We start from the raw sequence: 14,816 nt of genomic DNA, 5'->3' as shown, positions 1-14,816 counted from the left end.
CTGCCAAACACCAACCCTCACCGTCATTAACAGAACTGCAGGAAAGCAGTGCCCGACAGGTGGGGGGGCGAAGGACACCGTCTACCGGTATACGTTTAGCTAGCTATCATTGTCACCCCCGCTCCTTCTGTGGGGGTTATTGGCGGCTGGCATCCAACATTATTGTGCATTAATGCCACCTACTGTAGTGGAGCGCCCCGCCTCCCGCCTGTTCTAACTTAAAAATTGACCAATAGAAGTATAAAGAGGGGTTCCTGCATATGCAGGAATGCCCACATTAAGAAACGCCTTGAATTAGGGGCCGCAATTGCACCCTTATAGCTCCTCGGGGTTCCATTTCTCAGCTGCTCTGGTCTGGTTGATGAATGTTGTGGTTCGTGGCATCTCCCCTTGAGTCCGCAAACACTAAAAATTGCTTCTGTGGCGGGGGAAGGCCAGGGTGACCTGCAAGGGGGACAGAAATAACCATGGGGAAGCAGGCATATGAATACTGTAGTCACCGGCTCCCCCAACCACCGCTAATCCGCCATCCTCACTTAAATGACTCCTGTGTGTGACGCCCGCTTTTCCATGAGGCACGTGTGCTGTACACACACATACACATGCAGATACACAAACACATACACATTTACACACATACAGTCACACACGTGCAGATACACATTCAGACAGGCATATACACACAAATTTACCCACACACAAGATGAACAAAAAAGACTATAAAATAAATACATAATTTACTGAGCTTTAAGTTATACTAATACAATTGCTCAGAGAGAGATTTTGTTTAACAAGTAAGATATTTTTTCAAAATAATGTAGGGGTCAAAATGATTGACACCCCTGTTTTCAATACCTTACCGTGCCAAGATAACGGCACTGAGCCTTTTTCTAAAAGTTTTTATGAGTTGGAGAACACATTGGGAGAGATCTTAAACCATTCCTCAATACAGAAGAATCCTTCCAAATCCTTGATATCCTTCGTCTGCGCTTATGGACCGCCCTCTTCAATTCAAACCACAGGTTTTCAATGGGTTTTCATCCAGAGACTGAGATGACCATTGCAAAATGGTTAATTGTGGCAAATGAACCATTTCTTTGTGGATTTTGATGTGCGCTTGAGGTTATTGTCTTGCTGGAAGATCCACTTGCAGCCAAGTTTCAGCCTCCTGGCAGAGGCAACCAGGTTTTTGGCTAAAATGTCCTGGTACTGGGTAAGGGCCCCAGGACCAGGGGAAGCAAAATAGCCCCATAACATCAAAGATCCCCCACCATGTTTTACAGTAGGTATGGTGTTATTTTCTGCTTATGCATTCTCATTTCAACGCCAAACCCACCACTGATGTGTGTGGCTAAAGAGCTCTATTTTCATGTCATCCAACAAATGTCAACGCCGGGAGTCTGCTAAACAGCATTGTCACTTGGATTGGAACCGGTGCTTTGGTCAGATGACATGAAAATAGAGCTCTTTGGCCACACACACCAGTGGTGGGTTTGGGCGTCTAAATGAGAATGCAATCATTTCAGACCCCACTGTACACACACAAGACCAAGAGACCCGTCTGGAGTCTCAGGGGAACTGCAAGGCGGCATCCCCCGTGTCTCTCCCTCCCAGCTCCTGGTCCTCAGAAGGATGGGTGACACCTAGTGTGGCCTCCCAAGGGCCGCTAGCGCCCTCCAATGGTCTCTGTTGTTTTGCTTACAGAGGGAAACTGGTACCACAATAGCTGTTCTGTAGGAAATTACCTTTGTGGTGACAGACTGACTGTTTCTCACCACACCCCGAGCACTGCCGTGTCCTCCTGACGTGCGTGTGTCAGCAACTTGTGACAAGAGAGGCGAGTGACACAGGGGTAATTCGAACACGTCTGTCACCGCAGTAACCCCTAGAGGGACTCTGCAGAGGGCTTTTTTGATCACATGACTCCGCTGAGGATGGATACCGTGTTTGCTGGATCTCAATTCCTGTTAGCCTCCCCTGTGTGCATGACAGGGCGCCATGGAAACAGCCCTAGTGTCAGTGACCTTTTTGGGACTAGTACATGCACAAGCATAATTGGAATTAGAAATTGTTGCTGCAAACTATCCTCTCTACGTGGACCCCTGTTGTTCACAGAGAGCATCACATCAGGGAAGATGCTTGGTGATATGATGGCAATGATGAGATCATTTCACACTGACAAGTTCAGGGCCATGTTCATTAGGCACCAAACAGAAAAAAATGATCTGAAACAGGGAATGAATACCTGAACTTGTAAAATAAGAAACACTTGTTTTTGTTCTCTATTGAAAAACATTTTGCCAGTGTGCAGTAATGAATACGACCCAGGTAAAAGGCTATTGATATCCACGGGTGAAGTGTGATGTCTCTGTATCGAGTTTCAACCACACAGTAATTAAAACGCTCTGCAGATTTCTTGGCTTCCTTTCATCTAGCCTTGCTGGCCCACCTAACCTTACACCCAGTCAATTGAATGGGAAGGATAATTTTCTAGTACAAACTGAAAACAACCTCCCTGGCAATGCAGGCAGTAAATCAATGAGTTGTTCTGTTGTGGGGTATCCCCACTTTCTAATGTAGCCTTCGCTATGTGAGGTCAACTGCTAACAATTTCTAACACACTGCTCTCCTAACATTGATTTATGGTGCAGAGGGATATTCATATTCAGCATTGCTCTGGGACCGTGTACAGACAGAGAACTCGGTCTGGCTGCCCGATGTTGTCTCACAAGACAAGCTAAGCAGCAGAAACTTATTCAAGCCAATGAGCCATATGTAAAAACATCCAAGAGGGCTGTCTGTCTCTTGATGTCCACTAGACTGAGAGAAGACGTTTGTTGTTACAATCTTAAAGATGAAAATATGTCACGTTCGTCGTAATCCTCCTCGTCTGAGGAGGAGTAAGGATCGGACCAAAGCGCAGTGTGGTTTGAATACATCTTCTCTATTTATTATAACGAAGACGAAGAACACTAAACAAACTTACAAAAACAACAAAACGAACGAACGTGAAGCTATATATGAAAAGTGCAGACACAGGCAACTTACACATAGACATAGACAATAACCCACAACCCACAATACAAAACAGACTACCTAAATATGGTTCCCAATCAGAGACAACACAAAACACCTGCCTCTGATTGAGAACCATATCAGGCCAAACTAGAAAACAACACATAGAAACAGACAACATAGAACTGCCCACCCCAACTCTCGCCCTGATCATACTAACTAAAGACAAGACAAAGGAAAATAAAGGTCAGAACGTGACAGTACCCCCCCCCCCCCCCCCCCCCCCAAGGTGCGGACTCCGGCCGCAAAACCTGAACCTATAGGGGAGGGTCTGGGTGGGCATCTGTCCGCGGTGGCGGCTCTGGCGCTGGACGTGGCCCGCACTCCACCATAGTTTTAGTCCGCTTCTGTGGCCTCCTAGGAACGGCGACCCTCCTAAATGGCCCCACTGGACTGAGGGGCGCCTCTGGACTGAGGCGCGCCTCTGGACTGAGGGGCAGCTCCGGACTGAGGGGCAGCTCATGACTGAGGGGCAGCTCCGGACTGAGGGGCAGCTCAGGACTGAGGGGCAGCTCAGGACTGAGGGGCAGCTCAGGACTGAGGGGTAGCTCATGACTGAGGGGTAGCTCATGACTGAGGGGTAGCTCATGACTGGCGGGCGGCTCTGGCGGCTCCTGACTGGCGGGCGGCTCTGGCGGCTCCTGACTGGCGGGCGGCTCCTGACTGGCGGGCGGCTCTGGCGGCTCAGGGCAGACGGGCGGCTCTGGCGGCTCAGGGCAAACGGGCGGCTCTGGCGGCTCAGGGCAGACGGGCGGCTCTGGCGGCTCAGGGCAGACGGGCGGCTCAGGCGGCGCTGGGCAGACGGGCGGCTCAGGCGGCGCTGGGCAGACGGGCGGCTCAGGCGGCGCTGGGCAGACGGGCGGCTCAGGCGGCGCTGGGCAGACGGGCGGCTCAGGCGGCGCTGGGCAGACGGGCGGCTCAGGCTTGCCGAGGCGCACTGTAGGACTGGTGCGTGGTGCCGGAACTGGTGGTACCGGACTGGGGACACGTACCACTGGGCGAGTGCGGGGAGCAGGAACAGGGCGTACAGGGCTCTGGAGACGCACAGGAGGCTTGGTGCGTGGTGCCGGAACTGGTGGTACCGGGCTGGGGACACGCACCTCAAGGCTAGTGCGGGGAGGAGGAACAGGGCGTACTGGACTCTGGAGACGCACAGGAAGCTTGGTGCGTGGTGTTGGCACTGGTGGTACTGGGCTGGTGCGAGGAGCTGCCACAGGCGGACTGGTGCGTGGAGAAGGCACCGGATAGACCGGACCGTGGAGGCGCACTACAGGTCTCGAGCACCGAGCCTGCCCAACCGTACCTGGCTGAATACTCCCCGTGGCCATGCCAGTGCGGCGAGGTGGAATCAGCCGCACTGGGCTATGAACACGTATGGGAGACACCATACGTAGGGCTGGAACCATATCAGGCCAAACTAGAAAACCCCACATAGAAACAGACAACATAGAACTGCCCACCCCAACTCACGCCCTGACCATACTAACTAAAGACAAAACAAAGGAAAATAAAGGTCAGAACGTGACAAAATACTTGTATAGTTCACAAAAGTCATGGTATTTTTTATTGACACTGGATAGTATAGACCTAGTCAATACATTATTAGATTTGTGGCACCAGGCATTATTCTATTCTGTTCAAATCAAATTGTATTGGTCACCTACACGTGATTAGCAGATGTTATTGCGGGTGTAGCAAAATGCTTCTGCTTCTAGCTCTGACAGTGCAGTAATATCTAACAAGTAACATCTAACAAATTACACAACATATACCCAATACACACAAATCTAAGTAGGAATGAATTAATACTATATACATATAGATGAGCGATGTCAGAGTGGAACGGACTAAGATACAGTAGAATAGTATAGAAAACAGTATATACATATGAGATGAGTAACGCCAGATATGTAAACATTAAGTGACTAAGATACCATAGAATAGTATAGAATACAGTATATACATATGAGATGAGTAATGCCAGATATGTAAACATTATTAAAGTGACTAGTGTTCCATTCCTTAAAGTGGCCAATGATTTATAGTCTATATGCAGCAGCCTCTAATGTGCTAGTGATGGCTGTTTAACAGTCTGATGGCCTTGAGATAGAAGCTGTTTTTCAGTCTCTCGGTCCCAGCTTTGATGCACCTGTACTGACCTCACCTTCTGGATGATAGCGGGGTGAACAGGTAGTGGCTCGGGTGGTTGATGTTCTTGATGATCTTTTTGGCCTTCCTCGGACATCGGGTGCTGTAGGTGTCCTGGAGGGCGGGTAGTTTGCCCCCGGTAATGCGTTGGGCAGACCGCCCCACCCTCTGGAGAGCCTTGCGGTTGTGGGCGGTGCAGTTGCCGTACCAGGTGGTGATACAGCCCGACAGGATGCTTTCAATTGTGCATCTGTAAAAGTTTGTGAGGGTTTTAGGTCATCGTTGGTAATGTTCTATTCGGTTCTGTTCTACTCTATTATGTTCTGTTTTGTTCTATTCTAACTTGCATAGATGGACAAGGTGTACTTTGATAGAATAGTTATCAATGTGTGGCACCACTCAGGCAATTACTTGTTGTTATTTACATGGAGGTGGTCACCTTGGGGGAGGATAAAAATACAGTTTTCTTTTACTGCCACCTTGTGGTGAGATTATAACACACAGAGTAGTGTAATCAGTGAGGGAAGATTTTAGATTTCTACATTGGGTTCTGTGATGTTTTTTAAAATTACATGAGTACATTTTAATTTTGACATGCATATCAATTTAAAAGATTCCTTCTCTTTAAACACCCGCGCCAGATCTTACGAGTGTCAGATGCTTAGCAACCTGCAGGTTGTATCTTAATTACAGCCAATCAGAATATTCTAAATGCGGACCAAACACATTGAAGAATTCAGGCACCAATTTTAAACCGTCATCTACACAAATCACTGTAACTTATAAATAAGTGATCGAAGATATATTGCTAACATTATTTAACGAAAGAAAACGTACAAAATATTTCCATTGCGAGAGTAAAGTTGTTGCTCTCCTTCGCTGAACACCTGCAACTAGTACGTTAGCTAAGTACAGTAACGTTACAGTAAGCTACAGTAGTTACCTTGGATGCAAACTTTGCATTTAGCTAGCTAGCTTCGCCAACATGCCATCTCGTGTTGACGATTATGAGGTGTTGTATACCATAGGATCAGGGTCTTATGGCAAATGTCAGAAAATACGGAGGAAATCTGATGGGAAGGTAAGCGTTTTGCTTTTTACAGCGTGCACTGTACTGTACCTAGCTAGATAACGTTAGAAGCTAGTGTAAATGTAACGTAGCTACCTGTTTACAGTAACGTTAGCGAATATATGGTTCGACTTAGTGTAGCTAACGTTATGCTTACTAGCTAACTTTAGCTAGCTAGTTAACGTGAGTTAACATGGCCACTAGCTTAATAAACTCAACTCCATTGAGTTCACTAAGTAAGCCACCAGGCCAGGCACGTTTGCCTCTGGGCTCTTGAGCCAAAAAGGGGTTCCAAAAATTACCTCATTAAACAGAAAGGTGCACACCAGACCTCCCGATATCTATGAACAAAACAAAATCATAAGCTATGTTGTTTACCCAAAACTGAGGATTTGGTGTCATACAGCATTTGATGTAAAACAAGTAACGTTAGCTGGTTAGTACCTAGCCTTCAATGTATATGTTTATTTGCCATCTTTAAAGTATGTTCCCAACATCAAGCATGTTATTCCATGCATTTGCTGTGAAACCTTAGAAATTAAATATCATTTGGCCAATCAATAAATGCTTAGTTTTGTGGTGTTTGGATTTCATCATAGATTCTAGTTTGGAAGGCGCTGGACTACGGCACAATGGCTGAGAGCGAGAAGCAAATGCTGGTGTCCGAGGTCAACCTCCTCCGTGAACTGACGCATCCAAACATTGTGAGATATTATGACCGCATCATAGACCGGACCAACACCACACTGTACATCGTTATGGAGCACTGCAAAGGCGGCGACCTCTCCAGCCTCATCACCAGATGCATCAAAGAAAGGTGTGTGTGTGTGTGTGTGTGTTTTGTGCTGTCGTGTTTACCTTGTCTATGTATACAGTGCATTCGTAAAGTATTCAGACCCCTTCCCTTTTTCCACATTTTGTTACGTTACAGCCTTATTCTAAAATGTATAAAAAATAAAAAAAAATACACAGAATACCCCATAATGACAAATCGAAAACAGGTTTTTAGAATTGTTGGCAAATGTAGTAAAAATAAACAAATGCCTTATTTACATAAGTATTCAGACCCTTTGCTATGAGATTTGAAATTGAGCTCAGGTGCATCCTGTTTCCATTGATCATCCTTGAGATGTTTCCACAGCTTGATTAGTGTCCACCTGTTGTAAATTCAATTGATTGGACATGATTTGGAAAGGCACACACCTGTCTAAATAAGGTCCCACTGTTGACAATGCATGTCAGACCAAAAACCAAGCCTTGAGGTTAAAGGAATTGTCGGTAGAGCTCCGAGACAGGATTGTGTCGAGGCACAGATCTGCAGCATTGAAGGTCCCCAAGAACACAGTGGCCTCCATCATTCTTAAATGACTTCCTAGAGCTGGCCACCCGGCTAAACTGAGCAATCGGGGGAGAAGGGCCTTGGTCAGGGAGGTGACCAAGAACCCGATGGTCACTCTGACAGAGCTCCAGAGTTCCTCTGTGGAGATGGGAGAACCTTCCAGAAGGACAACCATCTCTGCAGCACTCCACCAATCAGGCCTTTATGATAGTGGCCAGACGAAAGCCACTCCTCAGTAAAAGGCACATGACAGCACGCTTGGAGTTTGCCAAAAGGAATCTAAAGAACTCTCAGACCATGAGAAACAAGATTTTCTGGTCTGATGAAGCCAAGATTGAACTCTTTGGCCTGAATGCTAAGCGTCACGTCTGAAGGAAACCTGGCACCATCCCTATGGTGAAGCATGGTGGTAGCAGCATCATGCTGTGGGGATGTCTTTCAGGGACTGGGAGACTTGTCAGGATCAAGGGAAAGATAAACGGAGCAAAGTACAGAGAGCTTCTTGATGAAACCTGCTCCAGAACGCTCAGGACCTCAGACTGGGTCAAAGGTACACCTTCCAACAGAACAACAACCCTTAGCACACAGCAAGACAACGCAGGAGAGTCTCTGAATGTCCTTGAGTGGCCCAGCCAGAGCATGGACTTGAACCAGATCAAACATCTCAGGAGAGACCTGAAAATAGCTGTGCAGCGACGCTCGCCATCCAACCTGACAGAGCTTGAGAGGATCTGCAGAGAAGAATGGAAGAAACTCTCCTAATACAGGTGTGCCAAGCTTGTAGCGTTATACCAAAGAAGACTCAAGGCTGTAATCGCTGCCAAAGGTGCTTCAACAAAGTACTGAGTAAAGGGTCTGAATACTTATATAAATGTGATATTTCCGATATTTTATAAATTTGCAAACATTTTATTATTATTTTTTAACTGTTTTTTGCTTTGGCACTGTGTTTAGATTGATGAGGGGAAAAAATGACGTAATCAATTTTGGAATAAGGCTGTAATGTAACAAAATGTGGAAAAGGTCAAGGGGTCTGAATACTTTCCAAATGCACTGTACATATCTCCAATGGCCATCCCTCTCTGACACCTAGGTAGCGAACGGCGGCTACCCACCCTTTGTGGGTGTTGAACACTGGCCTCCCAGCCTGTAGGCAAACTCTGAGGGTTGGCATGACTAAAAAAAATTATACAAATTGCATTTGGCGTGGTAACTCTGTGCATGTTGTGTTCCTGCTGGCCAGGTGTTACTTGGAGGAGGAGTTCATCATGCGAGTCATGGCACAGCTCACTCTTGCACTGAAGGAGTGTCATCGCCGGAGCAATGGTGGGGCCACAGTGCTGCACAGAGATCTCAAGCCCGCGAATATCTTCCTGGATGTCAAGCAAAATGTCAAGCTCGGTGACTTTGGTCTCGCACGTATCCTGAACCATGACACCAGTTTCGCTAAGACTTTCGTCGGAACCCCTTACTACATGTCGCCTGTGAGTCAATAGCAAAGGCCATCATACAATTGGGAATCCTATGAATATGGTTTTAAAAGTCAAACTTTTTTTTCAACCAGATACTCTGGTTTTCTTTCTTTTTTTAACACATATTTATTGGATTTGGGTAAATTATAAAGTAGTTTGACAACTGTTTGAAAGCATTTAAATTATATCAAACTCAATCATTTATCTTTTCCAGTGATGAAGACATGGTGTCTCATGGTTTGGTGGAGAATGCAAAATGGGTCAACTTTGAGCACCTATTTCCTGAATGTTTTGGCATTCAGGTCCAAAATGTCACTTTCTGACCACTTCTTCCATGGACAAACATGTATGGAAATTATGTTTAAATCAAAAGGGATGCTGTCAAAAAGTGATGCAATTCATATGGATTTGCCCATTTTCAAACAGGACAATCAACATAATTGGTACAGAAAAAGAAAAAAATACAACACCCCCTCCCTCCCTCCCCATACTCAAGTTTTCTAATCAATCTGTCCATATGTGGACAATTCCATATTTTACAGGAACAAATTAATCGCATGTCCTACAACGAGAAATCGGATATCTGGTCCCTGGGATGCTTGTTGTATGAACTCTGTGCCTTATCGTAAGTTACCTTACCGGTCATCTATATTCTTACTAAATATCCCTCAGTCAATGCCTTAGACTACAGTCTGACGCATGTTTCTTCCATCAAGTCCTCCTTTCACAGCTTATAACCAAAAAGAGCTGTCAGAGAAGATCCGAGAGGGGAAGTTCAGGAGGATCCCCTACCGCTACTCAGAGGAGCTGAACACACTCCTGTCCAGAATGCTCCATTTAAAGGTTTGGAATATGTTTCACGGCACAGAAAATCTCCATCTAAAGTTCAAGTCATCTTGTGAGCAACTCCTCACTGCAGCATACCTGCTGAGGAGATTATTATTTGTCTCCATCTCCAAGCACATTACTAAGCTCAAAATACAATTTCAATGTCAAGATATTTTAATCCCTCCTGCCCACCATTCTACTCTTTGTTGATTTGACTGTTGTTGTGCCTCGTTGCCAGGACTACCTGAGGCCCTCGGTGGAGTCCATTCTCCAGAGCAGCCTGTTGGTGGACGTGGTCGCCGATGAGCAGAGGAAGATGCAGGCGCGCAACTGGAGGAGGTCGGCTGATCCAGAGAACCCAAAGCCAGCCGGGTCTTCAACCTCCCCGACCGCTGCGGAGCTGAGGCTCAAGGAGCAATTGCTGCGGGAGAGGGAGAAGGCCCTAAAGGAGCGCGAGGAGAGGCTGGAGCGTGAGTGTTTACCCTTATCAAATCAAGATCAAATCAAATTTATTTATATAGCCCTTCGTACATCAGCTGATATCTCAAAGTGCTGTACAGAAACCCAGCCTAAAACCCCAAACAGCAAGCAATGCAGGTGTAGAAGCACGGTGGCTAGGAAAAACTCCCTAGAAAGGCCAAAACCTAGGAAGAAACCTAGAGAGGAACCAGGCTATGAGGGGTGGCCAGTCCTCTTCTGGCTGTGCCGGGTGGAGATTATAACAGAACATGGCCAAGATGTTCAAATGTTCATAAATGACCAGCATGGTCAAATAATAATAATCACAGTAGTTGTCGAGGGTGCAGCACCTCAGGAGTAAATGTCAGTTGGCTTTTCATGGCCGATCATTAAGAGTATCTCTACCGCTCCTGCGGTCTCTAGAGAGTTGAAAACAGCAGGTCTGGGACAGGTAGCACGTCCGGTGAACAGGTCAGGGTTCCATAGCCGCAGGCAGAACAGTTGAAACTGGAGCAGCAGCACGGCCAGGTGAACTGGGGACAGCAAGGCGTCATCATGTCAGGTCTTCCTGAGGGATGGTCCTAGTGCTCAGGTCCTCCGAGAGAGAGAGAGAGAAAGAAAGAGAGAAAGAGAGCATACTTAAATTCACACAGGACACCGGATAAGACAGAAGTACTCCAGATATAACAAACTAACCCTAGCCCCCCGACATCAGGATTAAGCTTAATTTTGTTCCTAATTGAAATTTCAATTCACTTAAATTGACTGAATTGAAAACTGATTCAACCCCAACCCTGGTCCCTATAATGTCAGAGTCACAGATGAGACCCCTCTGGTGTTGGAACACGGATGTTTTTTTAATCAGTGTTGCTTGGTGTGGACTGCTGAAACATCTATAATGATTGTTGTTTGTAGTCAATGTGTCACTGGCTATGCTACTGAGTGTATATAGACTGAATTGTTTGTAATCTGTGGAATTGTTATGCTGTAACTCTGGTGAATTAGGCTTTCATTGTAAATAAGAATTTGTTCTTGACTGACTCGCCTAGTTAAATAAAATATATATATTCCTCCTACAGAGCGCGAGCAGGAGCTTTGTGTTCGCGAGAGACTATCGAATGAGAAGCTTGCCAGGTAAAACAAAGATCCCTTGGATCACTTCACTTGAAATGGAGCAAACTGCTGTTTTAATGTCACATTAGACTAAATGCTAAGGCTTTAATCCTCCAAGATGTGTTAATGCTACTTTCCTTCACGCTTTGCTGTCATAATCGCATTCCTTGCTATAAAACTGCAAGAGGGTTGGCTATACTCTATTTTGACTCCCAACAATTTATTTTAATTTCAGAGCGGAGAGTTTGTTGAAGAGCTGCAACCTGGTAAAACAGCAGAAGACCCTGCCACCACTCTATTCCAATGACATGGGTATGGGTGTCAAGCGAAAAGGGAGGATACGTGATTTTGCTTCTTTATTGGAGTTGAACAATATGATATAGGGTAGCCATGTTTTCAGATCAAATAAAGGGGAGGGAACACATTTAGGTCACTTTAAGACACCTGTGTTTATCTCTGGGCAAATTACGAACTTGAGAATTGTTTTGGCAACCTGACTAATCACTGAGGCATCATCCTACATATTATGGGAGGGTATTTTATCGGCAAATAAAGTAGCGCTCAATAAAACCTTTTCAACATGTGTCCCGTGTGTCCCGTGTGGCTCAGTTGGTAGAGCATGGCGCTTGCAACGCCAGGGTTGTGGGTTCAATTCCCACGGGGGGACCAGGATGAATATGTATAAACTTTCCAATTTGTAAGTCGCTCTGGATAAGAGCGTCTGCTAAATGACTTAAATGTAAAATGTAAATGTGTAACTTTTTTCCATCTTGGCCCCTTTAGATGTGGGAGAGGAGAATGTCCCCCCTGAAAAGAAGGTCAGTTTTGCCGGAGACAGCAAAGAGAACCAAAGGCCTGATCAGAAGCAGAGTGAGAAGAGCCAGGAGCTGGGGCTGAAGAGGAGGCTGCAGGCAGCCAACCTGCGGGTCCAGGCCCTGGAGGAGGTGGAGAGGAACTACCAGCTCAAGAGCAGGCAGATCCTAGGCATCCGCTAGCACCAGGAGAGCCTGCTGCTTAGGGCCTGATTATCAGTGTCATGTGAATGGATGTCTGAGCTATGTCCCAGAAGCTACTGGTCTCTGCTCAGTCTTTCTGACTAATAGAGAGTTTAAGAGCTACTGAAAGCTAGTGGTCATACCCTTTAGGGAAAATATGTAGCTTTAATTTATTTGTATCATATTGTGAGTGATTTGTACTGTGATGAAATTGCTAAATATTGGATACCAAATATATGTTTTTTTAGTGGTGTGTGTGTTTTTTCCACCTCGACATTTCAAATGTGTCGATGTTAGACTGAATTAAACTGAAGTTATGATGCTTTGTACATACTGTGGCATTAAAAATATATCACAAGGGCTGTGTTGGTACAGTATCCAGAGATGTATTAATGGGTGTACACTCCCACATACACTGCTGGAAATATGTAAATGTTTTGCAAATATGAGTTTAGGAATTGGGAAGGGTTGGCAAACGTTGAGGCCACTGTTTTCTGTTAAAAATAGACACTGGTGACCCAACAAATGTCTGTTTCGGTGGAATTGTTACCTGATTGACATTTGTCCTTTGTGCTTTATTGTTCTTTTGCCCTTGGCGTGTCTCCTGTTATTCATCTCAAATGGGCATTTTGGTTAGGCCTACATGATGGTCAGCTCTTGCTACACTTTTCTAAATGTTTAATTTTATGTTCTCAGCAGTTTGCAAAGAAATGTGACCATGTAAATTATTTGGGAATATAACATGTAAGGGTGAGTGCCCTCTTGTAGAGGAAGCTATGTCAGAGATTGATTATTGTTGAAGAATGTACATTCTCTTTATTTCTAAATGAAAGATTTACGTTACATGCAAGTGATCTCATTCTCACCTTGTAAGGTTTATCTGTTGATTGAGTACGGTTACATGCACACAATAATGCAATTTTTGTGGATAGTCAAATTAATATAATAGTTTGATTAAAACGTTTACATGCTTTGCAAGAATAACGACTACCCTAATAATCCTGTTTACATGGACGCATCTGAAATCAGGTTACCAGACGGCACTCTGATAAATGCAGAATGTCGATCAAAATAAACGTTCTTAACACAGCGATCATGTTATTTTTGGAAGCATATATGATTCTGAGTTCGGACATATAAAATGTGTATGTGAAAACTACTTCTTAGACGCATACATTCAGTTCGGAACTAATTTCACTTGCACTAAAGTGGGAGGCTCGCTCCGGCTGTCGCTAGCACATGCGGAGATCAAATGCACAATACAGTGCGGGTAGGCTACCTACATTATGAGATTAATATGGATAAGAGCGATATTATTTGGATTTGTTAAACTGCAGCCAAGCATCGATCTTCATGTCACCAGAATAAGACAGTCGATATTTATTGGAAAGGAGCATCAAGCTCATTACTTTGCACATTCACCACCCTGTGATGTTCATAATTTATTCCCTCTAGCCAAATACAGGGTTTCCAAAACTCGGGCATGGGGCCCACTCTGGATGCACATTTTGTTTTTCGCCCTAGCACTACACAGGTGATTCAAATAAAGCTTTGATTATTTTAATCCACTGTGAAGTGCTAGAGCAAAAACCAAAACGTGCATCATGTGGAACGAACAAATTTGTCGACATTTATAAAATTGTAGCAGCGTTTCATGTTTCCATCAGCCCGGTCGTGACTTTTTTCATGAATCAGGTGGCGCAGCAAAGCACTGAATCTCAGTGCTAGAGGCGTCACCACAGACCCAGGTTCGATCCCGGCCTGTATCACAACCGGCCGTGATCGGGAGTCCCATAGGGCCGCGCACAATTGGCACAGCGTCGTCTGGGTTAGGGGAGGGTTTGGCCGGGGTAGGCCATCAATGTTAAATAAGAATGTGTTCTTAATTGTCTTTCCTAGTTGAATAAAAATGAATCAGCATGAAACGGTTGGATGAAAATGTGCATATTTTCTCTATGGGGATTTTAGAATATTCGCATGAAAATATGTCGCCAATTGGATGGAACCCTAGCTATAGATATACACTCTATATACAAAAGTATGTGGGCACCCCTTCAAATTATTGGATTCGGCTATTTCAGGCACACCTGGAGTGACAGGTGTATAAAATCGAGCACACAGCCATGCAATCTCCATAGACAAACATTGGCAGTAAAATGGCATTGCTGAAGAGCTCAGTGACTTTCAACGTGGCGCTGTCATAGGATGCCACCTTTCCAACATGTCAGTTTGTAAAATGTTCTGCCCTGCTAGAGCTTCCCCGGTCAACTGTAAGTGCTGTTATTGTAAAGTGGAAACGTCTAGGAGCAACAATCGCT

General features: G+C 45.2%; 1 protein-coding gene across 2 annotated transcripts; it reads left to right on the top strand.

The window, feature by feature from the left end:
• The first annotated feature begins 5,936 nt into the window (after positions 1-5,936).
• Positions 5,937-13,674, top strand: LOC139583190 (serine/threonine-protein kinase Nek2-like). Of its 2 annotated transcripts, none has more exons than XM_071414018.1 (9): positions 5,937-6,304; positions 6,892-7,109; positions 8,875-9,115; positions 9,646-9,728; positions 9,820-9,946; positions 10,170-10,401; positions 11,470-11,524; positions 11,739-11,815; positions 12,287-13,674. In XM_071414018.1, exons 1-9 carry the CDS (start codon positions 6,209-6,211, stop codon positions 12,496-12,498), a joined length of 1,341 nt encoding a protein of 446 aa, XP_071270119.1. In that variant the 5' UTR covers positions 5,937-6,208; the 3' UTR covers positions 12,499-13,674. The 2 variants fall into 2 exon arrangements, with proteins under 2 accessions (XP_071270119.1, XP_071270120.1); XM_071414019.1 differs by having other exon boundaries at positions 6,035-6,304; positions 11,739-11,769; positions 12,287-12,541.
• The last annotated feature ends 1,142 nt before the right edge of the window (positions 13,675-14,816 follow it).

Source organism: Salvelinus alpinus, chromosome 8 (genome assembly GCF_045679555.1).
Source record: "Salvelinus alpinus chromosome 8, SLU_Salpinus.1, whole genome shotgun sequence".
NCBI lineage: Eukaryota > Metazoa > Chordata > Actinopteri > Salmoniformes > Salmonidae > Salvelinus > Salvelinus alpinus.
Note: the sequence above shows the minus strand (reverse complement) of the source record. Positions and strands in the feature narration are given on the sequence as shown.